General features: G+C 39.1%; 1 protein-coding gene across 4 annotated transcripts in view; it reads right to left on the reverse strand.

The window, feature by feature from the left end:
* Positions 1 to 3,673: 3,673 nt before the first annotated feature.
* Positions 3,674 to 25,929, reverse strand: part of tec.L (tec protein tyrosine kinase L homeolog) — a 63,294-nt gene continuing 41,038 nt past the window's right edge. For 3 of the 4 annotated variants that reach the window (XM_018250652.2, XM_018250656.2, XM_018250664.2), the window contains exons 3-18: positions 18,453 to 18,557; positions 17,475 to 17,556; positions 16,452 to 16,580; positions 15,002 to 15,042; positions 13,939 to 14,120; positions 13,378 to 13,443; positions 12,794 to 12,848; positions 12,051 to 12,130; positions 10,974 to 11,104; positions 9,317 to 9,391; positions 8,934 to 9,105; positions 8,067 to 8,283; positions 7,025 to 7,089; positions 6,057 to 6,175; positions 4,996 to 5,153; positions 3,675 to 4,136 (exon numbers count right to left, since the gene is read on the reverse strand). In XM_018250652.2, coding sequence (XP_018106141.1) covers positions 4,065 to 4,136; positions 4,996 to 5,153; positions 6,057 to 6,175; positions 7,025 to 7,089; positions 8,067 to 8,283; positions 8,934 to 9,105; positions 9,317 to 9,391; positions 10,974 to 11,104; positions 12,051 to 12,130; positions 12,794 to 12,848; positions 13,378 to 13,443; positions 13,939 to 14,120; positions 15,002 to 15,042; positions 16,452 to 16,580; positions 17,475 to 17,556; positions 18,453 to 18,557 — 1,749 coding nt within the window. In that variant the 3' untranslated portion in view covers positions 3,675 to 4,064. 4 annotated transcript variants of the gene reach the window in all.

Genomic DNA, 25,929 nt, shown 5'->3' on the forward strand with positions numbered 1-25,929 from the left:
TTATGTATTAAAAGCCAGGAACCAAAAATAAATGAAGAAGTACAGAGCGCATGCAAACTCAGTGTTGGTCGCAAGGAGCCAATGAAGTCACTACCTGTGTCCAGATTCTGCCAGCTGATTTAGACTGTGCTTAATTCATATAGAACTGGGTTGCAGCTTTAGTTGAATTCCCTTTACCACCCTTATGCCGAGATCACCACTCCCAGCTATCAATATACAGGTATAGGATCTGTTATCCGTAAACCCATTATGCAGAAAGTTCTGAATTATAAGAAAGCCATCTATCATTTTTAATCCAATTTTTAAAGATAATTTCCTTTTCCCCTGTTATAATAAAACAGTACCTTGTACTAGATCCCAACTAAGATGTAATTAATCTTTATTGGAAGCAAAACCAGCCCATTGGGGTTTATTTAATGTATAAATGATTTTATAGTAGATTAAAAGTATGATAAATTACAGAAGGAACCCTTATCTGGAAACCTCCAGGTTCTGAGCATTCTGGTCCCATACCTGTAGCATGTCAGCAACGTCAACATGTAAGGGGGTGAACCAGATGAAAGTGTTGAGAGGTTTAGTTGTTAGTTTAGTTGTAATTTCTTCCCCAGACACTAGAGGCCACTATAGAGCACACAAGGGCTATAAAAGGAGGTGCCCCGTCCAAGGTGAGCAGTCTTGATGGGAGGGCGTGACAGAAGGACATCAGCTGATCGGTGAGTGAAGACATCATTGATAGATAGGAAAAGCTAGCATAGGAAAGATCTTAAGTAAAGCGAGCACTAGGTGCACGAGATAGTGAGGATAGTTAGTAAGGGCAGCTGTGGCCCCATCAAGGAGGAAAGTGGAATTAGTTTCCTACGGGCACTCCGTAAGTAAGGGAATCAGTGATAGTTTAGGACAAGGTAGGAAGAACACCTGAGTCTCTGGACAGGAATTGGATGGAAAAGGGTCCTAACCTGGAAGAGTGGAGGGATATAACCCAAGAGGTATCGGGCCACTATTGGAGAGTAGGTGGATACAGGTATCGGGCCACTATTGGAGAGTGGGTGGATACGGGTGGGGCATATATCGGACCACTAGTCAGTTAGGTGTGATCCAAGATCCTATGGCAGGTGTGCCTACTCTGCAGTGATTCCTTGAAGTAATTGAACTGGAAGTGTTTTGAACAAGCATGTGCTAGAGTGATTGTTTAGTGTCCTGGTGTTCATATTCCAAATAAATATCTCCTATTTCATTTTTACATCAAGTCTCGTGTGGTGAGTAAGAAATTGGGTTAAGTTCCCCTTTAATATCTGGAAGCCCCTCCCACATAAAATGGCATAGTCGGCAGGATTCTGAAAGCGTATGTGCTGTTGGGATACCTACAAAGAGCAGTTGTAGTCATTTTGAAGGAAGCCACGATGGCAGCATCATGGTTTGAGAGTACACAGCCCAAAGAAAAAGAAATGCTGAACACTGGCCGTCACTTCATTTGGGCCGGTGTATTTGGCCAGAAGCTTACCAGCCGAGGAGCATTGCGGTTACTTCGCTGTGTGGCAGTTGTGGCGCGGAGGCCCAATGGCATATTCTGGATGTCTCTGGACGTTGCCCCACTTGCCAGTGGTCGTTGTTCCAAGGTCCCGTTATTATTTCTGTGTGATTGTTTGTATGCACAAGGACGTGCTTGATTTAACAGGTGTCAGATGTAAGAGGGTGATCGAGTGTTGAGTGTAAATTTGTATGTGAGTTATGTAAGTTGTATGAATGTGAAATGTTAAGTGTGTATGTAATTAATTGTGTTTGAAAATTTGTATGTAATGTTTAAATGTTGTATTAAAGTTGGGAATGGTTTCATGTGCTAGGGCGTGCTAGGCACATGCACAAAAGTTTGGGAAGCACATGTTCAGGAAATGGGTAGTTAGTGTTAGTGGGAAGGTATTTAAAGGGGAGACACACCCAGGGTGTTGTTGAGAGTTGTGTGTCTTGGAGTTTAGAAGTAGACAGTGTCAATGAAATAAAAGTAAAAGTACTAGGTACTTGAGATAGCTAGTGATAGCTAAGTGAGAACGGGTAGTTGTTACCCCAACGAGGAGCATTAGAGGCTTAGAAGCCATGGTTCAGCCACAGTGAGGGACCAAGTGTTTAGACAGGGTCTAGGGGATAACCCAAGAAGAAGGTCAAGGAAAATCCTACCTGGAAAAGTCAGTGGGGCACTGGAGTGGTGTCGGCCTGGCTGAAGGAGGGAGGTGGCACACAGTGAAAGTCCTGGTCGGGCGAGGTGGAGGGTCGCAGGTCGTGTGACGGACTGCCTGACCGGCTAGGTGGTGCAAAGGACCTTGGTTGGGTTTGTGGATCCTGGCAAAACTTGGAGGCTTCTTGTAAACTCTGAATGTGTCCCTAGTGATATCCTGAAGTGCACTGTGTGAGTACCTTGTGATTCGTACCAATAAAAGCTATTTTTCTTCAAGTTGAAAAATTGGTGTACTTGCCCTTTAATTTCCACCGGAGGGCCCCTTACAAACAGACAGAACAGAGCATCTAATGTGCATTTTGCCCAGTATACAGGCTATCTCAGACTATCTCCTAGCCTCTCTCTCTCTCTCTCTCTCTCTCTCTCTCTCTCTATAGTGAATAGGTCTAGATGTTAAATAGAGCAGAGACACCACCTTGTGGTCATTTCTCATAATTGCCAGAAAACTTACAACAAGCAGGGATCTGGCTGTATCTGCATTATTGTAAATAAGTATAATATTGGACGAGTCAGTGCACAGGCCAAGCAGTCACATAACACTAAAATGAGCCCAGGTAAGGCCAAATTAAGGCTGGGATCTAGGGCATTACTTTACCTTTATAACCTATATTTATAGGGGATGTAAAATACTTTACACGTTCTCTCTGTCTCATTCCCTCTCTCTCTCTCTCTTGGTGACTTCACCACACCCTTCGGCTTCTCCTATCACCTTTATGCTGATGACACACAGATCTTACTTTTTTTTAGACCCCTATCTCACTTACTCAGCCTATACGGATTGCCAAGAACCAGGACATACCACTTCTTTCTGAGAAGTATGTCCCTCCACTGCTAATACATTAATCCAGTCCCAGGATAAACAACTGCAATATATTAGCAGCTGGTCTCTCAGTATCTCATCTCTACTCCCTCCATCCACTGACACTAAGGTGCCCATTTACTTAGTTCGAGTGAAGGAATAAAAATAAACTTTGAATTTCGAATGTTTTTTTTTTTGGCTACTTCCACCATCGAATTGGCTACTTCGACCTTCGACTACGACTTCGAATCGAACGATTCGAACTAAAAATCGTTCAACTATTGGACCATTCGATAGTTGAAGTACTGTCTCTTTATGAAAAACTTCTACCCCCTACTTCGCCACCTAAAACCTACAGAGCATCAATGTTAGCCTAAGGGGAAGGTCCCCATAGGCTTCCTAACAATTTTTAGGTCGAAGAAAAATCGTTCGATCGATGGATTAAAATCCTTTGAATCGAACGAACTATTTGCGGTAAATCCTTCGACTTCGATATTCGAAGTCGAAGGATTTACATTCGTCAGTCGAGTATCGAGGGTTAATTAACCCTCGATATTCGACCCTATGTAAATCTGCCCCTAAGAGAATAGTAAGTTAAGAAATGGAAGCATTTTGTTTATCAGGGTGTAATAAGCAGGCTTCACAGTAGTGAAAGTTTTTATTTCATATAAATATATTAAATATATACAATGTACAGATTAAATATGCTAGGTGTGTACAAAAATGTTAACAGTTTGGCAGGTTTATTTTGCCGCTTGGATAATAAAGATTTCATTCAATGGGCTGAAAACCTGTTGAGAATAAGTTTCAGCCCTTACAAGTGAATGTGTTTAGGTTTCTCCTTCCGACACTGGTCTGTAGTCATAAGGCCTCTGGGAACCACCACTGGCTTCTTCTTAGTGTTCCCAATTCTGTTCTGCAAACCATGCAGAATCCACAGAACCAAAGCGGAACACGTACCCTCGGTAGGTTGGACATTCTGCCTTGGGAGCTGCTAGTTCACATCGTCATTAGAATGTCTTTGAAATGTTCTGTTCATATTTCCCCTTCTAATATGTATCCTATTTGTTTCATCAGATCCAAGAATTTGGGCCTTCCTTCAGGCTTCTAGAATTAAAAATCATATATCGCAATGAATACATTTCTTAAAAAAAAAAAGCATACTAGGGCTCATTTATTAACACTGGGCAAATTTGCCAATGGGCAGTTACCCATAGCAACCAATCAGTGTTTGCAACAATTTGGTTGCCATGGGTTACTGCTAGGGTTGCCACCTGGATGGTATCCCAATGTTATTAATAGGGAAAAAAGATAAATATATAGGAAGGCCGGTATTTTTTTCCAGAAAAGGTGGCAACCCTAGTTACTGCCCATGGGCAAATTTGAGTTGATAAATGACCCTGACTGTGAGATAATGCAACACAACATGTTTAGATTAAATAAAAAAAATCTGTTGGCAACCAATCAGCAATTAGCTATGATCTGTGTAGTGTAGAGACCTGTGCTGGTTTAATTGGGTAGAACTAATCCCCACCGCACTTAGACTCATATTTTTACCCACTTAGTCCCATTACCCCTTCCGACCTGTAACTGCTTCATCCACAACCCAATCTGCTACCTATAGGCAATATTAATGATATCATCAGTTATCAGAAATGACATTATCACAAACCCAGAAGTAATTGAAGGGAAGTTGGCAATTGAAGCAGAGGAGCCTATTCCTGCCACCCACCCACCATATAACTACATTTTACAGGAATCCTGCAATGGAGCAAGTTAGCACCAAGATTCCAGCTTCTTAGGTGCCTGCAACAGGCAGAATGTCAGACTATCTCAAAAGCTCCCAATTATTATGTTCCATCTGGTGGAACAGTCATATTATAGCAATGGCGGATATACAGAGTAGTTGGGTCAAGTAGTAATCTGCTTAAACCATAAACCCACAAGTATAAAAGAGAAACCATACCTCATGCCAGCAGGCCATCATCACGCTGTATATGATTTTGGTGGCCAACTTTGGTCGATACAGGCGATCTCCTCTTGTTACCATCTCTACCACTTCCACATTGGAATACGACTCAAATGGCATTTTGCCCTCAGTGAACACTTCCCACATTAACACACCTGAAAAAAATGGAATGGAAACTCACCCTTCTGAATCTTTGGAAACCATGTTTATTTTAAAGAAAGTTTGAGAAACAGCAAAAGGAATATGGTGCATCCAACATATGAGAGCACTGCTAGAGTCAATACAATTTCAAAAATAAACTATGAGTTAGGAGGACTTACTCACATTTCACCCCAGTCCAAGGGTGCATATACATATAAACAATACCAAGAATGTGAGTTCCTCCAAAAAAGTGTTCAGACGGCAAGTAAAAAAAAAGGTTTGAGAAACCCCCCAATACTCACAGACACACATTCTCACAGCAACACACACAGGGGGTCTATTCAGGCAGCTATTATGTAATATGAAGCTGCTCTTTAACCTTGATATAAACTGTAGTTACATCCTGTATAGTATAGTATTTTACAGAGAGTAATGTTTCCAGAGGTTGTTAGTCTTCTTAGGTTCAAGCCCCCAATTTGGTCCAACTTTTCTACAGCCCCCAAAACCAGAGTTACATGATCATAACAGCCCTGCTATACTCATATCATCCTACTTCTGGTTTACTCATTAACCTATTCCAGTGGAGCTTACAATCTGATTTCCCTAAGACAACTACCAAGCATACATACAGGGGTCACATTTACCCAGAACCATTTAATCTAGCGGTGTCTTCCTGGACCTGGACAGAAACTGGAGCATCTAGAGGAATCCCACACAAACCAGCAAACACTCCACACATAGAGCACCCTAGTTGGAATCAAATCCAAAACCTTGGCTTGCTGTAGTAATGCTACTTCTGTGCGATAATGCTACAGTCTAGTTTTATATTAGACACCTCTGGACTATGTAGGACTCTGTTTACAGGAACAACATTGTGGAATCACTATATAAAGTGTAAGAAATAAAGTTTGTCTTACCAAATGACCATACATCAGATTTACTGCTGAATTTACTGTAGTTAAAGACCTCCGGAGGTGACCATTTTACTGGAAATTTTGCCCCACAGGAGCTCGTATACTGGTCATCAAGGACGTACCTAGTGATACAGAAGAGTGGTAGCCATGAAACCGTCTTATATGCATCTCATCTGTAAAACGTATTCAACTTTATTTATTATTAATGGTTATTGAAGAGAAGCACGTGCTATGTCTGGCCCAATCATGTACCCTTCCCATATTCCCCTCTCTTTCTTCTAAAAAAAACCCAAATTAGTAAAAATCACAATCTATCCCCTTTCCCTTTCTTTCCATAAATCATCTTTCTCAATCAACTCAGTGAAGTTGGAATGAATTCAGGTGAGAGTAGTCAATTTGCCTAAAGTAGTCCCAAGGGCACCCATTCTGATTAGAAGAAAGTAGGTTCTGGCTAAATATACAGAAGGGGAATGTGGAATTCTCTCCCTGGATTAGTTTTACGGGCTGATACATTAGATAGCTTTAAGAAGGGGTTGGATGGTGTTTAGCAAGTGAGGGAATACAGGGTTATGGGAGATAGCTCATAGTACAAGTTGATCCAGAGACTGGTCTGATTGCATCTTTGAGTCAGGAAGGAATTTTCTCCCTCTGGGGCAAATTGGAGAGGCTTCATGGGGTTTGATGCCTTCCTCTGGATCAATTAGCAGTTAGGCAGGTTATATACAGACTTAAAAGGTTGAACTGGATGGACATGTGTCTTTTTTCAACCTGACTTACTATGTTACAATGTACTATGTTACTATGAGAAAAGCTGTCTGGTCAAAGTCATGCATATGTACAACCCATTGGCACTGCATTTACTAATCTGCCCAGAAGGCAGTACTGGGTTGCTGATGATCTTACACGTGTCCCTATATTACCTGAGCTCTGTGTAACGGCAATAGGTCTCCCATACTTTAGTACATTCTTACCTTGTCATTCCAAAATCTGATACTTTAACTACTCCAGTGTCATTTACTAAGCAGTTCCTGGCGGCCTATAACAGAAAGGTTAAATTGTAAGCTTCTGCGTCTGACCAGCAGACAGGCAGCGATATCAGGGATAACGACTGAGAAGATCTTGTTATGTTTTGTATTATTAAGTGTAAGAGGCCCATTTATTTAAGGTCAAATTTTAGTGGTACAGGTATAGGATCCATTATACGGAAACCGTTATCCAGAAAGCTCCAAATTACGGAAAGTCCGTCTGTTATACACTCCATTTTATCCAAATAATTAATTTTAAAAATAATTTCCTTTTTTTCTTTAATAATAAAGCAGCAGCTTGTAAGATATAATTAATCCTTATTGGAAGCAAAACACTCCTGTTGGGGTTATTTAATGTTTGCTTGATTATTTAGTAGACTTAAAGTATGAAGATCCAAATTATGGGAAGATTTGTTATCCGGAAAGCCCCAGGTTCCGAGCGTTTTGGATAACTGTTCCCATACCTGTATTAGAGCTTTTTCAAACCACAAGTAAACCTTATATTTCTAAAAGGACGGATGCCATGAAAGAGTTATTAAAAGATCCTAATATAAAAAGTACAAACGGGAAAAACTGCTTAATAAAATACCAATATCTCTAAAACCTCTAAAAGTTTGAGTTTCTCAGATAATTACTAGTAAAAAAAGATCAGAAAACCTGAAAATGGCTAAAAAACAGTCCAAAAGGATCAGAGCAGCTCCCATTGACTTCTATGGGACCTCGACTGCTATTACTTGGAGACGTTTTGTATTAGAGTTTTTTGTGGTTTATACTTAATAAATCTCAAGTTTTGGAGAAATAGTTTAAAAACTCAAATTGAAAAAACAGGATTCGTGGGAAAAAAAGGAAATCGGATTGTTATAAAATGGGCCCCTAAGAGTAATAAGTTAATAAGAGAATATAAATACAGCTACATCTACAGAAATATGAGAAGGCTGAAAACAAACACACACAAAATCATTTGGAATAATATGCATCTTGTGCTTACCAAATCTCGATGAATGAAATTACTCTGCTCCAGGTAGCTCATGGCCTCACACACATCTTGGCACATGCTGAGCAGAATGTCTGGACTGAACTGCCCGTACCTTTGGCGCAAGTAATTAAGCAGGCAGCCATGTTCCATGAATTCAGTGACTATGTAAATCGGCCGCTGCTGTGTGCAAACACCGTACAGCTGCACTAATTTGGGGTGAGTCAGTTTCCTACAAGAGAAGCAATCAAATCAGTATAATAGCAATGGGAATGTCAAGAACACATTTAAGTTTTAGGTTAGAACTCCACAAGCTTTTTGTCGCCGGGATGATACCAGGCGACAAAACGCATGCGACAAGTCGGATGGAGTCGCACACGTGAAGATATAATTGGAATGAATGAAAAGTCGCAGGTAAAAACTAAAAAAATGACTGCCAGATTTGGACGGAGAAAGCAGCGTGTTTATCCAACGGTCGGACCATGTAGTTTTTACCTCCGACTTCTTATTCAGTCCAATTATATCCTCGCACATGCAACGCCATCCGACTTGTCGTGTTTGTTTTGTCACCGGGCGTCAATCCAACGAAAAACGCTTGTGGAGTTCTACCCTAAGAACCAGAGCAGGCATAGGAAAGAACTGAAAATTGCCCGGCAGTACAAGCCTAAAGGTGTCAGCCACCAGGATAGATTCTACTGTTATCTGTCAGGGCAGTGGCCGACGGGGAGATTTGCCGTCTGCGATAATTTATGAGCGACTTTGGGTGACTGTAGTAGAGCCCCCCTCACTGTTTGGTGGTGAACAAGATGGAGTAGAATCTTCTAGAGGATAAACTTGTGAGGCTAGACTTGAATTCTCAATGAATTCTTGGGAAACACTTACATCATCACTTTTGCTTCCTCTATGAAATCCTCTTCAGACATTGCACCTTCTCGAATTGCTTTGATTGCCACTTTGTACTGGGCCCGCCATTTGCCGAGACGTACCACCCCAAACAAGCCGCTTCCTAGTTCCTTCATGAATGTGAGCTCAGAGGGGTTTATTTCCCATTTATCTGCATGAAAAGAAATTGTTTGCAGGAAATGTAAACCTATTCTAAGCAATTTTGCAATTTACATAAAAAAATCCCAATGTTTAGAAAAAATGTATAACAAATTTTGACAGCTGTCAGTTTCCAGCTTTAAATATACTCTACTGAAAGTTTAAGTTGAGCATTATAATAAATATGGGTCATTCTGTAGAACAGTGATTACTGATCGGCATACCGTAACTGAATCCCGCTGTCGTTGGTGCAGACTTGTTTTTTGAGCATACTGGGTAACGTAGCCTGGTGACAAGACCTTGAGAAATAGAAACAGTATGTTTAATACAAGATACCATGCTATAAATTACATTTCCAAGATAGAAACTGAATAGTATGACAAAGAGAAGCACGGAAAATCAGAAGAAATCCTGTCCCCAATTCAAGCCTTTGCTACTTACATTTTTGGACTCCATTAGTAAGAGCTCAATTATGTTTAGTAGTGCATAAAGTTGGAAATCCCAACCCAAGTAAAATATAAATCCGACTTAACTGATATTTATTCTGCAGAGTCAGACTTGCCTACCAGAAAAACTCCCTGTGGGCCCAGGTGTCAGTGGACCCTCCTGCTCACTCTACCTTTTGCCTTGTATGCCTATGTCATGCCCATTCCCCAGTTCTAATTTCTTTATGATAACAAACAGAAATGGAGGGAAAGATTGATGATACTACATGAGGAGAAGTGATTATGAGAATACAAAAAGTGAAAGAAGTATAAATAATTTGGAGAGTGGGCCTGTGGTCTAAAGTTGTATAATGGGCTCCTGGCACCCCAGCCTACACTGTCATTCTGCTCTTATAAACAATATATATTGGAAAAGCTGTGATAACCACTTCAAAATATTATATTATATAAAAATGGGATGCAATTAGGGTGTGACCACATAATCCAAACATTGTTCTAGAACAGTGATCCCCAACCAGTGACTTGTGAGTAACTACTCCCTCGGATGTTACAACTAGTGGCCTCAAAGCAGCTGCTTATTTTTGAATTCCAGACTTGGAGGCTATATTTATGGACTGTTCTAAGGGTAATGTAACCTTTCTCTCTATGATAGGTATTGAAAAGTTTATTCTAGGTCACAGGGGAGACAATCTATCCAGGCTTTTAAGTAAAAAAGAAGTGAAGTGGATCTTTATGTTGAAAACATTACGATTTTGTTACTATGAATAATTCACCGTGATTGGAATAGAGTTTTGCAATAAAGTCTGTTAATATGAATGACTTATTGTATAAACATAAGTATGATACATTATATTATTGTATGAATATGTATTTATATATACTGTTTTGTGATTGCTATTGGTATATGCCCTTGGAAGTCTTTTTACTCTTTGCACATTGTTTTTAATGAACCTCCCCTTTTCTACTCTATTGTTTAATGGATGTCTTTTGGTGATTGGTGGATCTGGGGTATATATTTGGCATACCGGTCTGCCTTGTTCAGGCCTATGATTAAGCGCCGGAAGGCACGAAATGCGTAAAGCTATGCATTGATTTCTTTTTTGTTCTAAAATAAAGTTTTCAGTTTTTTTACAAGCTTGTTTGTGGGACCTGTGATAGCCCGCTGTTCTTCTTCTTTGGTTGGCAAATTTTTTCACACTTGTGTTGCTACCCAACTCTTTCTATATTTGAATGTGGCTCATGGGTAATAAAGGTTGGGGACTCCTGTTTTAAAAGATTCAGCATGATTGGCAGGTACATAAAAAAGGGAGAGATACCCTTTTTTAAGAAAAGTCATGTTTTTAAAGTAAAATCTGCATAGAATATTGTCTGGTCTGTCACAGTTCTCATTCCCTTCCCACCCAAACCTATTCCATAGAAAGTTGCCCGCGCTTACCAGCTGCATTGTGCTTATGGTACTCAATCATCTCTGGGATTGTGTTGAAGACGTGTTTTTCAGCTAAGTAGTACTTCTTTGGATATGGTGTTTCTTTGATATGGTAGTGTCTTATGCATGTGGAGCCTTCTCTGCAACTCAACATATAACCATGTTATTCTTTATCAAGAGAATCATAGTGCGTCTTAGCAGAGATCTGCCCCTAGAGTAGCATGCTCTTAGCTAGAACTCCATAGAGCAGGTATAGTGGACTTGTTTTACAATATTGTTTACAATATTGTCTTGAAGATACTTTTACGATAGCAAACCATTTCTTAAAAATGTTTTATAAAAGCTCTTGCTGAGCTATATTTATATATACATATGTATATATATATAAATGATATTATGTTTATCTAGACAAAGAAAGACATTGTATTAATCAAGTGGTGAGCTCAAGCCTTCACCCATTGATAAATACGATTCTAAAAATACAATGGAAATCAATAAAAAGTGAGTGAATTTTTCTGTGTTGAGCTCTAATCTCATATTTTGATATATCTGCCTCTCAGGCTAGGGCCAGACGATGCATACCATTGAGGATTCTCCGCAGGCCAAGATCAGCAGTGTTCTGGCACTAGCTTTAATGTTGGGGCAAGGCCTGAGTGGTGCCTGCTATTAAGAATCGGAACTATGGGTAGGCAGAATAGGAACCTTCCTAGGGAGCAATGATGGGAGGGGGGTGGCACTGAGCAGCTTTGCACCTGTTTTTTACACTTTGCACCCTATTATTGATATATATATTGATATATATATTGATTTTTGCACCTTGCTCCCCATTGGTAAATGAGCCTTATGCATTTGTAATGCGAAATGCAATTATTCCTGTGTTTCTCTTTGTAGCAGTATGGAATTCACCTTGAGAGTGGTCAGTAACTTAATATGTAAGCAAAAGTATTTACTGTATTATTGACTTATTATAAATTTTAAATGTATTTATGAATTCATATTTTAATCTACCACTAAAATACTGCATTGAATAGAAAAAACCCCCACTATGGATTGTTTTCTCCGTGAATTCTTTTCTTACTAACTTACCCTCCGTATTTTGTATAAAGTGACACCGTATATAGTCCAGCTTGACTTGAGTTTCTTACAATAAAGCCCCCTTCTTTATCCTACAAGTTAAACACCTGAGATTAGTTGCCATTCACATAAGATATTTAATGTCTTTGCATCTGTATGCATATGTGCTGTTCATTTAACAGACAGCACACAAAAAAACACACAAAAATATCAGTTACTGTAATTATATATAATATATATTGATATATATAATTATAGTGTGTGCATTCTTTGCACCTAGAATACACATACCCCGGTCACATATTCTTCTCTATGTTAATCCGGTGTTTTACTCTGCTGCCCCTACCTTTTTGTTGTTTTTGACCTTCATTTGCTCTTTCCTTTTCTCCTCTTAGGCAGTTCTCTAATATTTCATTCTCCTTTCGCCTTCTGTCTTCCTCTTATTTTTTCTTTCCTTCTTAACCCTTTTCACTCCTCTCCTAATCTATATATTTGCTCTTCCACTTTTCCTCTGTTCTTACCTACAAAATCTCCTCACCCTCTTACTACATTTATGCTCTTTCCTCTTCTTTATTTCCTTTTCTGCTTTAACCTTGACCCTCTCCAAACTTTGATTTAATGTTCTTCTCCTTCCCCCATCTCTGTGCAGTCATTCGATCTTCTTTTCCTTTCTGCTTACTCATTGTCTTTTTGCATCTTCCTTTTTCCTTCTTTCATCTCAGCCCAACCTTTCTAAACAGTACCAGAATACATACCTCACTTTTTAGTAGCTGCTCTGCTTTACTTCGGTTCATATTTCTGCTGTACCATCTGTGAAAAACACACGGACAAGGTTACTTTCAAGCCTCTGTTCTAAACTCTGTTCTAAAATTATTTATTTAATTGATTTTCATCATAACAGATCCCCGAAATAGCGTACAGCACAATGCTCTTTGTACATGTAGTAATGTAATGCAGCATGGTCATGGAAATAATAAATTCCAGAAACCAAAGAATCGAATGTGGCTAAATGATGTGGCTAAATTTATTTCCATAATTTTCCTAAAATATAGGATTGCAATAGATTAACATAATTCTCATACAATTCTATCCGTTTTTATGGTCTTTCATTAAAACAAGAACATGATTGAACCCTACTGGTATTATTGCATATTATTATGGTGTTATTTTCTATATTAAAAGGCAGGTCCCTCTTTACCTCTTGTATTGGTTATTGGTTGTTTTTGTATAGAAATGTGTATGTTTAATATATGCATCCATCCATTTATTGTACAGAGCTGCAAAATAGGTTGGCACTTTATAAATATGTGATGATAATAATAATAATAATAATACTCACTCATATTGATCTAGATTGTCTAACGTCTTCTCTGTTACATAGTTGCTTGGAATATAGCCTTGTTGTCTGAAATAGAATAACCCAACCAAATTTGTATTCAGGTTACTTATGGTTTTCCCTGAGAAGCACAGTCACTCACGCTCAGAAACTCACAATTTCACTTACCAACACTGGGCAAATATGTATTCAGATGCTTGGGCTTGGGATTGCCAGAATCCACTATGTGGACTCACACTATGATGTTGTATTAGGTTAGTTTACACATTGGTGTATTGTTAGGGCTACACTAATCATCAAACACACACATGAAATTAAATCACAAGCATACTAAAAAGAACTCCTTTACAGCTACATATGGTTGTGAGATTCTATACCATTTGCAAACAAACTGGTGAGTGGCTGTACAAAACCATGGTTCCAGAGGATCTCATATACAGTAACTATGTCTGCCCTTCAGAATACAAAACTACAGGCCATAATGTATTAAAGCTTTGATAACTACATTATTAACTTAGTTTATAGTAGCTGAGCTAAAACCACACAACATGCCATCCTACGCACCCATATTTATCCCTTGCTTTCCACCAATGGGCATCCTTCTTTTCCAATACAAAATATTCTTCCCCAGTAACCAGACGGAGATCATGTGGCTCGACCGGATTGAAGTCAAACATTGCTATTGCAGTTTCTTCTCCATTATCCTCAGGTGCTGGGTCTGGAGGACGTGGAGGTGGTGGTCTTGCCTAATGCCAAGAGACAAGAAAATAATGCTTAGTTAGTGTTAGTTAGTTAGTGCTGCTTTGTATTGGACACTTGTTCAAATCATAGTCCTTGTCAACAAGGATTAAAGGACCTTGTAGCTCATTACAACTTTAGTACCAAAATTGACTCCATATTTGAATAGTACTTAAATTATTTCACTTTGTGACCTACATCAAACTACAGAATTGGACTAGATCATGAATTCTGACTTGTCAAGTCATGCGCTCTGTTGTTCTTGTCTGTTGTTCTCTATTGATCAGGAAATGTAGTCTTGTGGGCCCAACAGATAAAATGATGGCACTTTAATAGTGATGGGCGAATTTGACCCCTTTTGTTTCACAAAAAATTTGCCGCCGGTGAAATGTTGCAGACGCCCATTAAAGTCTATGGGCGTCAAAAATTTTCTGATGCACGGCAAAGATTTTTTGACGCACGTCTTTTTTTTTGTGCAACACCATACAAGTCTATGGGCGTCATATATATGGCGAAACAAGGCAAAAAAATTCGCCCATTCCTACAATTTAACACAAATCAGAGGATTAGGTGGCTATGTGTGGCCAACCTAAGGTTCTTGCATCAACCATGTAGACAATATGGCCTGCATTATAAAGATTTTAGTGTTGATCCAAACTGAACCCAAACTCGAAGAAATTAGTTGAAGCAGATTATGCAGATTTTAGTGTTGATCCAAACTCGAAGAAATTAGTTAAACACCAACCCTGCAAAAAGGGCTAGGGTTTGGCCAAAACCCACACTGAATCCTGGATGTGGTGCTTACTCTCCCTAAACAGTTTAATTTATTCATCTATAATTGAATTTAAAAATCCAGATTAAGAATTGGAAAGATTATATAATTTCTTACCCTAATAGCATCTGGTGTGGGAGGTAGTGGCTTCCTTGTGACTAAACAAAAAAGAAATAATGGTTAGTGGTGGAAAAAGTAAAACAATGTGAAATATACAAACATTAGGTTCAAGCAATATTTGCTTCTATAGATGACTCTGATTCTCGCCGGTGGGGGGGAGGAAGGTGATCAGTTGTTTGGTGTAAATCTTGCTAAACAGTAATAAGAGTTGAAGGTCAAGTTTTGCATCAACAGAATATGATTCACATTGTTGCTTTAGGTCTACAACACACGTGACCTCTTGTGAAGGACGGAGGTGGTCACAACACCCACTTGTCATCACCAACGTGTGCCAGGGGCATCCTGCTTTTTGTTCTGTTAAAAGGGAAGTGGTGAGAGGAAGGCTGTTTTCCCTGACATGGTTCTCCCACTAGCCATTCTTAATGGTCATCTTAAGTTGTTCCATGAAATGGACATTCTGACCTCTATGTGTCTCTATAAACCTATTATACACGAGATACTTAAAGCAACATTATGTGAGTACGTAGTTTCTCAATTAATTTTCACTGAAGGCCTGCCATGGGGAAATGAAATAAGGATCTCAGTTATAAAGACAAGAGGTCCAGATAGAATTTGATTACACGGGAGAAGGGGTAATTACTCTCCCTTTATATTAAATGTAGGTCTATACAAAACAGGGATGACTACAGTATTTATAGTTATTTACTATATTACCAAATGACAAAAGGATATTCAATGCAAAGGACAGACAGCCAGTCAGCCGGGAGTGGGTGTGCAGACACACAGCTTCATATTATAAGCACGGGTGCAGGAGGAAGCAGGGTCAGAGGACATAAATACATATATATTTTTGTTTGCAAAAATGCTTAATATAGCACTATAAAACCATATGGAGGTGTTTATAGAGCTATTAATAAAATGACAGAATATGCTACATTTCCTCAATGGGGTTGATTTATTAGGGTTTGAATTGTGATTTCCACATCAGTGATTTTTTGTGGGTCAAAACTAAATTTTTTGAAGTTTTTGAATTTTTAGAGATTTATTATACCCCGACCCTGGAAATAGCTCGTATCCGAAAATACACCATCTAAAACCTGTCAAGGTCATGTAGGAGTAAGTGATAAAGGTCCATTGAACCATCTGAAGATGTTATTAGCCTGCATGATGTTTGAGTTTTTTTCTGATGGTTTTGCCCGTAAAACTTCAATGATACGGCGATTCTAGGTTTTTTTTTTCCGCTGAAAATCTGATCAATTCGAGTTTTCAGGTTTCACAACTCGAGCTTACAGAATCACGTTTTTTCCATTCAAGTTTTTTCTTGAATAAGATACCAATCGAGTTGTGAGTTCATTCAAATTCATTCGATGTATAAAACATTTGACCTTTGATAAATAACCCCCTATACTGTATGTCCTATAATATTTTAAATAAAAAGGACACTTACTGTCTCCAAAAAGGTTGTACTCTTCACATCCTGGGGCCAGCTTCTCCGTTTGCCTACAGCACTGATAAACTCCGTCTGCCCAGAACTGTGGGTGGTATTTAGACATAATAAAGTTGTTGTTCTTTATTTCTGCAAGTGGAAACATATCAAGATATTACTGTTGAACACGTCATATCTGTAAATATTAGGAATAAATACATAAGAAAAGAACAGTAAACTACCCCAGAGCTGGTAAAGTGATCAGACTATACAGCTGTTTAAATGGAAAGCATGGTGTATAAGATTTCATATACTGTGCAGGATTTCAGCAAAGAAATTCGAGACTTTGCATTTCTTGCGAAATCCACCAAGTCTTTTTCACATCGGAGACGACACAATGGTTCCGGAGGAGGAACAAGACAGATATGACTGCCCACAGTAGGGGCTGAAATCAGCAGCCTTATTTTGGCCCCATATGGCCCTAGCCTAAGAACAGAATTCTGCTAATATTGCAGTCCTAAATGTTCTGCTAGGAATGAGGAACACTAATATATAGCCTGAGTTCCTGGGCAATTGACATTGTACATAGCACCCAGACACTAACGTGTAAGTGAACTCATCCATACCCCTAACAAACATCCTAACTGATCTGGGTAACATGAATAGCCCTTTAGCTCTTTAAATTAAATGAAATGAGGTAGATGCACTCAACAGAGTGAGCATAACAGATCTGTTGTGTTTGATGGGAATCAGCATATTTATGTACATAGGGGTATATTTATCAAAGAGTGAAGTTAATAGTGAAGTTCCGCCACTAGAGTGAAATTCCGCCACTCTCCATTCATTTCTATGGGATTTTTATAGGCGTATTTATCAAAGGGTGAACTTTCACTTTCACCCATTGATAAATACGCCTTTCAAAATCCCATAGAAATGAATGTAGAGCTGCAGAACTTCACTCTAGTGGCGGAACTTCACTCTTTGATAAATTTACCCCATATACTATAGCGGAAAGAAAATATGGGAATGACACCAATATATTACCTTCTTTAATTAATTTCACCCATTTCAATCGACTTTCGGCAGTTGGTGCAAACACATAAAGAGTGTTTGTTTCATAAACAATCTGGAAACAGGGAGAAAAGAGACAATTATATACGTAAATGTCTAGATTTACTTAAGTTTTATGCAGTTAACACTTCCCTCTACTGATCACTAAGTGATCCCTGTCAGTAGTAGGGATACTCAACAGGTCTGACTCAACACTAATTAAAGAAGATTTTTTTTTGTGGCTATGTCTTAATGTTTGTCTACTATGGGATCTCCTATGCGGAAACCAATTATCCAGAAAGTGCCAGATTATGGAAAGGCCATCTACCATAAAAACATTTTATTCAAATAATTCACATTTTAAAAATGGATTTCCCTTTTCTTTGTAATAATAAAACAGTACCTTATACTTGATCCCAACTTTGATATAATTAATCCCTTTACTCCTCAGGGTCAGGGCACACAGGCAGATTCAGGGAGATTAGTCGCCCGGTGACAAATCTCTTCTTCTTCGGGGCGACTAATCTCCCAGAACTACCAACCCGGCCTTCCTGCTGGTTAAAACAGAAACCGCCGGCGGGATGGCACTAGGAGCGATTCATTTTCCGAAGTCGCCTCACGAGAAAACTTCGGGCGACTTCGGAAAATGAATCTCTCCGAGTGCCATTTCGCCGGCGATTTAGATTCTAGCCAGTGGGAAGGCTTTTCAAGGAGATTAGTCGCCCGAAGAAGAGACGATTTTTTTGCAGGGCAACTAAATCTCTGCCCTAAAGACCCACCTGTTTAGAGATTCATATTCAGTGTTTGTGGATTCATCAGACATCAACTTATCACAAATTACCAATTGTTTCTCTAGTGTGTAAGCTCTAGTGAATAGGGCCCTCTTGCGGGCACTATATAAATAAATGATGGTGATTATTTCAGATGATTTTGACATTTTTCATTAAGGTTTGAAAACAAAGCAGTTCTTACCTGAAAGGCAAATTTATATTGGCATGGAATATTATCAGACCCATTCTTTACAAATTCTACACACTTGACTTTTGTAATGTCGACAGATCCTTTCTTATTTTTTTTCTGCAAAGCAAAAATAATCATATTTAGAGAAACATATATATATATTTTTTTTAATTTATTTATTTATTTTTTTTCAAGAGGATGGCACACCGCTTCAATTCAAACAGTAACATTTCCTACAGCATTTTAAAAGTCCAGCAACTCCAGGATTTTAGTTCAAAGCAAAAAATCTTGTATTTATGTGAGTTTATAGAGCCAACGTGACGTTTCTCATTATACATTAATGACATATAAGTGTCATTCTCTCAGGCCATGTTGCATTCATAGAGAACATAGTGAGTAAATGTCAAGTCATGGGGAATTACTCGCTACTATATGAAGTTTCATACACCACCACTTCCTTGCATATCACGATCAGCTGTGGGAGAAAGGAAAGCCACTTAATCAGACTGCCTTTAAATTTAAATACCATTGATATCTGGCTCCTCCTCATGTGCAAGTTTGATACACTGGTGGGGTGAGGGAGAGGTTCAGCCATGGGGCCACAGGGTAAGTCCAATAAGCCAGAGGGGGGAATATGCAAAGGTCCAGTGTGAGTTCATGAAAGGGAAGGATTGCGGGGAATGTGCATTGTGGGCATGGTTTGAGCTTGGCTTGAACAGTCTGGGGCTGTGACCAATGACCAGCGAAAACCTTTACAGACAACAAACCATTAGGTTTGAATTAGAAAAATTGATTGTTTCATTAAATAAATAGTCATCAATATCACCAAAGATGGCCAGTAGTGGTACTAATATGTGAATAACTTAGTATTATATTTGTATAGATTTTAAAGCACCGTGGATCTCAGTTAAACTCTCAATCATCAGAAAATTAAGAGCTATTATTTGTATCCTCATTGCCCTCTCCAATCTCTACCAGTGGCAAAGCTTCACCAACTGCACATTTTACAGGATGCAGCAGACAGATGGCATTGCCAATGGCAAATCATACCTCAATCCTTACATCAGCTGCATATCAAATAGAGTACTAGCTTTAAGACTGACCCAGCCTCGTCAGAGCACTTCTGGCTCCTCATGACGCCATGTTCTCTTTTTAATCTTGAAGGATACTGAAACTAAAGGTACCCAGAGTTCACTTCAAATCTTTGGGTCTTCATGTGTGCTGCCCCACACTTTGGTATTACCTTATCTTGAAAAGTGTGCCCTGTGCACTCTCTGAAGTCATTTAAAGCAGCTTCAAACCCATCTGTTTACCCAAGCTTTTGATTATAATTAATGTGCCTTTATAACATCCATGCCTTATGTATTGTAATTGTGATAAACTATAAAGCGCTTTGAGATCCAAACTTGCATTGTGGGGGAAAAAACATGGCGATTGCACTCAGAATTACATGTTGCTCACTGCACCTACAGACCTACATTTGTCATATTTTCTACTGGAGGAAATTAGTAAGATGCCACCTATATCATGGGTTTGATTTCACCCCCTTACATGACAAGACATGGTGTCTTTAGAATTATTGACATATTTCTCTGCTTTTTAAAGGAGAAGTAAAGCTTTACTAAAGAAGTAACTAGAACTGTTGTACATTATGTATGTACAATAATTCTGTAGAGTTTATTTAGCTAAATCTGTATTTATTTTGTCTAGTGCAGTGTATATACATGGTTGGAATCCTGCAATGAGCATTAGGAATAAGATATACTTAATATATATTGTTTAATTTGTATATTATTATATGTGTTTCTGTATATCTTGTGCATGTATATATATATATATATATATATATATATATATATATATATATATATATATACATACATGTACACAGAATACTTTTTCAACCCAAGCGTTTTAAAAAATAACTTGACCTGCCAGCAAACCTGCAGACACTATAGCTACACAATACAGACAAGATAAGGTTAAAGAATGGCAACTATCAATCAAGTTATTCCCTTTGCCCAAGGGAAGGGAAACCTGTTTAACTTCTCGTAAGCATAGATACAGGGGTTACCTGTTTAACATCAGACCAGCCCTCTTTCTATATCCTGACAACTTCCTCTACTACTTGGTGGTCATAATGGCTGAAAACTGACCAGCAGGTGGTGCTGAATTGGTGGTAACAGAATTAATTTACCTGTATATTAAGGGGCAGATTTATAAAGGGTCGAATTGAAAATTCGGTCAAAGCTCTCACAATTCAAATTGTGAATTATCCAAACCCATTTCGAGTTTTAATTCGAAATTTTGAAATTTATCGCACTTTGGCGACTATTCTAAAACCTGCCGAGTTCATGTATCAATGTGAGAGGTCAATGGACATGTCAATAGCCTTCCTGACATTCAAGTTTTTTTCAGAGAAAAAACTCTAATCGAGTTTAGTCGAATTCGATTCAAGTTTTTTGGGTCGGGAATATTGTCCGTGTTTTAGATATTTGTTTTATTTTTTTGTAAATAATCCCCCCCAGTCGAATTTCGAGTGTATTCAAATTTCATAGAGTGTAAAAAAATGTGCCTCCCCCTTGGAATTGAAAAAAAATGAATGTAAATTGAAAAAATGCTTATAAAATCACTCTCATTATTTTAAATCCACTTATTTTAAAGGTTATCGTATCCTTTAAGTAAGAGAAATATATACTAAAAGTATGTGAAACACTAAAAGTATGTGAACCATCTTTAAGGAGAGGTGATGGGAGTCCTGTAACTTCTGCATGGATTAGTGATGTGGGACCTGACCTCAGCACTTCCTTTGCAGGTCGGTGTTTGGGTTGAGCTCTTCAGCCTGCTGTCCACGCCCATGACCTTACACTGCTAACTTCCTGCTTCTGGCTTCTATTTTTATAGGCGTGCTCTTGCCCCTCCCCTTTTGTAATGTCATCGCTGAGGCGGCGCAGGCCTATAAATAGAGGGGAGGAGGCAGGGATGCAGGTTGGGTGCGGGTCAAGAAAAACCTGACTCAAACATTGGCATGGATATAAATTCAATGATGACTTCCCTTTAAATATTTCCTTTCTGTTTGTATCTGGAATTAAACGGATACTGTCATGGGAAAAAAAACCTTTTTGAATCAGTTAATAGTGCTGCTCCAGCAGAATTCTGCACTGAATCCATTTCTCAAAAGAGCAAATATTCAATTATATTCGATTATATTCAATTATGAAATCTGACATGGGGCTAGACATATTGTCAATTTCCCAGCTGCCCCAAGTCATGTGACTTGTACTCTGATAAACATCAATCACTCTTTACTGCTGTACTGCAAGTTGGAATGATATCACCCCCTCCCTTTTCCCCCCAGCAGCCTTACAACAGAACAATGGGAAGGTAACCAGATAGCAGCTCCCTAACACAAGATAATAGCTGCCTGGTAGATCTAAGAACAACACTCAATAGTAAAAACCCATGTCCCACTGAGACACATTCAGTTACATTGAGTAGGAAAAACAGCAGCCTGCCAGAAAGCATTTCTCTCCTAAAGTGCAGGCACAAGTCACATGACCAGGGGCAGCTGGGAAATTGACAAAATGTCTAGCCCCATGTCAGATTTCAAAATTGAATATAAAAAAATATGTTTGCTCTTTTGAGAAATGGATTTCAGTGCAGAATTCTGCTGGAGTAGCACTATTAACTGATGCATTTTGAAAAAACATGTTTTCCGATGACAGGATCCCTTCAAGATATTCTGCCTCCGTCTACATCCCTAAGTTTAAAAGAAACTTTAATTAAATTACCACCTGCTTCTACATGAAATATTGAGCTGTAAAATTTCTACACATATATTTTGAGTAATATACCGGGTTCAAGGAATCATGCGACACAAGTGACTTTGCTAAGCACCAATGTTCTTATTATACCATGATAAGAATATATTTTTTCTGTTATATATGAATTATATAAAGAATAATGTGCCCCTATTGTAAAATATAAGAATAGTATATATGTGCATCAACATGTCTTCCTTACATTTCCATATAGTTGCTATCAGCACCACTGTATATCTACAAGTATGGGACCTGTTATGCAGAATGCTCAGGACCTGGGGTTTTCCGGGTAACGGATCTTTCCGTAATTTGGATCTTTATACCTTATGTCTACTAGAAAATCATGTTAACATTAAATAAACCCAATAGGCTGGGTTTACTTCCAACAAGGATTAATTATATCTTAGTTTGGATCAAGTACAAATTACCGTATATACTCGTGTATAAGCCGACCCGTGTATAAGCCGAGGTACCTAATTTACCTAAGAAAACTGGAAAAATGTATTGACTCGTGTATAAGCCTAGGGGCCCCATGTCAGATTTCAAAATGTGAAAGTGTAAATGTGTAATCATGTTTTATGGCATAGAAATCTATCTAAAACGATTTAAAAGAGTCAGAACTATTAGCTGGACAATTGCCACTTGTTTTCCCTGTGACCTCCTACCTGTCATGGCTGCTCAGAAGATCAATGAGGTGCTGCACCTAGGAAAGCAGAAAAAAGGTACCGTACGCTCCTTCCGCGGCCCCAACACACCTCCCTCTCCCATAGCGCAGGACTGTCTGTGCCTCTCCCATAGCGCAGGACTGTCTGTGCCTCTCCCATAGCGCAGGACTGTCTGTGCAGGTCCCGGAGCAGATACGCTCCTTCCACGGCCCCAACACACCTCCCTCTCCCATAGCGCAGGACTGTCTGTGTGATCGCCGCCCGGAGCAGGTCCAGGAGCTCCGGGCGGCGCGTCCTTCCCTGCCGGCGTTCGCTCTCAAAATGGCGACGCCCATGGCCGCCACGTGGGTAGCGGCGCCGGCCGCTACCCACGTGGCGGCCATGGGCGCCGCCATTTTGAGAGCGAACGCCGGCAGGGAAGGACGCGCCGCCCGGAGCTCCTGGACCTGCTCCGGGCGGCGATCACACAGACAGTCCTGCGCTATATGACCCGGTATGACCCGCGTATATGACCCGCGTATAAGACCCGCATATGACCCGCGTATAAGCCGAGGTCGAGTTTTTCAGCACATTTTGGGTGCTGAAAAACTCGGCTTATACGCGAGTATATACGGTACTGTTTTATTAATACAGATGAAAAGGAAATCATTTGTTAAAAAGTTGGATTATTTGATTATAATGGTGTCTATGGGAGACTGCCTTTCTGTAATTCGGAGCTTTCTGGATAACAGATTTCCGGATAATGGATCCCGTACCTATGGTGCAATTTCTTCCCTAAATAAGAGTAAAAAATATCCAAATAGCTGCTTCCTAATCTAACCCACTCACGACATATACTTTAGGTGACACTATGGGGCACATTTACTAAGCTCGAGTGAAGGATTCGAATGAAAAAAACTTCGAATATTTTTTCGACTTCAATTCGAACGATTCAAACTAAAAATCGTTCGACTATTTGACCATTCCATAGTCGAAGTACTGTCTCTTTAAAAAATACTTCGACTACATACTTCGGCAGTTTAAACCTACCGAGGTTCAATGTTAGCCTATGGGGACCTTCCCCAGCACTTTTCTAAGGTTTTTTTGATCAAATAAAAATCGTTCGATCGATCGATTAAAATCCTTCGAATCTTTCAAACGATTTTTATTTGATCCATTGAAGTATTTGCGCTAAAATCGTTTGAATTTGATATTCGAATTCAAAGGATTTTACTTCCAGGGTTTATTAACCATCGAAATTCGACCCTTGATAAATCGGCCCCTCCCCCCGTATGTATATTTTTATTTGTATATCGCTTCTTAAAGGCAAAGCACTGTACAGCAAAACAATAAATTAATAGTAACAAACAAGGGGTCACTGCATTAATAAGTAACAATAAGTGTATGGTTAGCAATACAATTTACATAAATATAAAATATATTTCCAATACAGATTAAGTGCTCATTGTCAAGTAGACAAAAGGATGGAGGACCCTACCCCGTGGGGCTTACAGTCTAAATGGGAGGGTACACTATGTATTTTTAGGCTGACACTGCTAAAACAAATCTCACAATCCAAAATTCTCAACCTCAGTTATTTAGAGATTCAGTTCAGCAATCAAATTAAAACAGTGACACTCTCTTTCTTACTAAACTTCAACTCCCAGCATTTCTTGACGGCCTGCTGACAGATGTCCTATAGTATATGCTGGACAGTGGCATATTGAAATCTCACTGACACACGGAAGGGACAAATGAATCCCAGCTGGGAGGAAAGTTTTTGTAACTAATGAAAATTATATTTAAATAGAAAAACCAAGCACAGGAACCTTGCAGCAAAGAGCAGTGTTGTATATTAAAGGAGTCATTCACCTTTAAGTTAACTTTCAGTATGATGGCCATTTCTAAGCAGCTTTTCAGCTGGTCTTCATTTTTTCTTTTATTATAGTTTTTGAAATTATTTGCCTTCTTCTTCTGACTCTTTCCAGCTTTCAAATGGGGGGGGTCACTGACCCCTTCTAAAAACAAATGCTCTGCAAGGCTTCACATTTATTGTTATTGCTCCTATCCATATTTCAGTCTCCTATTCAAATCGATGCATGGTTGCTATGGACCTTAGCAACCACATTGCTGAAATTGCAAACTGAAGAGCTGCTGAATAAAAAACCACAAATAATAAAAAAATGAAACCCAATTGAAAATTGTCTCAGAATATCCCTCTCTCCACGTCACACTAAAAATGACTGCACAGGTGATCTACCCCTTTAGGAAAAGGATGCAGACCTTATGCTCCTGTATTTTTCACCAATTTTTCGCAAAACTGCAGCAAAAATTCACCACAACAAAAAAAATTGTTGCACATTAAAATTGGACGCCCAATCATTTATTTTTGGACAAAATAATCACACGTATTAAAAATTTGGCTCATGTAAAGATTATCGCACCTCAAAATAATTTTGACGCCCATTTCGCTAATTTTTACGACTTTTTGCTAATTTATCAGCGAAGCAAAGCAGGACAGATTCGCTCATCACTAGTTTCATTGTCTTAAATATATTGATAATGAGTTGAGTGCAGAGGACCTCTTGTATTTGTATGAATGTTGTGGTCACAGCCTCATTACAACCTCGCTTAAGGGTAGGACTACATGGACGTTTTCGGTGCAATTCGACGTGCTGCGACAAAACGCATGCGATAAATTGCATGCAACGGAAATAAGGTAAGAGATAGAAATGTCGGATGAAGTCGCAGGGTTGATCTGACGCCACACGACTGTCGGATGCAGATGCAGTCATGTCGTGTCAGATCAACGGTGCTACTTCATCCGACATTTCTATCTCTTACCTTATTTCCGTTGCATGCGTTTTGTCGCAGCAAGTCGGATTGCGCCGAAAACCTCTGTGTAGTCCTACCCTAATGGTTAAAAACATAGTTGTGAGCACAACATTCTTTTTCTTGCTATACATATCCAAATTAACAGTATCCAGTAGCAATAAATCTGAAGTAATTGGACAAAGTGCCCGA

The sequence above is a fragment of the Xenopus laevis genome, chromosome 1L, assembly GCF_017654675.1.
Source record: "Xenopus laevis strain J_2021 chromosome 1L, Xenopus_laevis_v10.1, whole genome shotgun sequence".
Lineage (NCBI taxonomy): Eukaryota > Metazoa > Chordata > Amphibia > Anura > Pipidae > Xenopus > Xenopus laevis.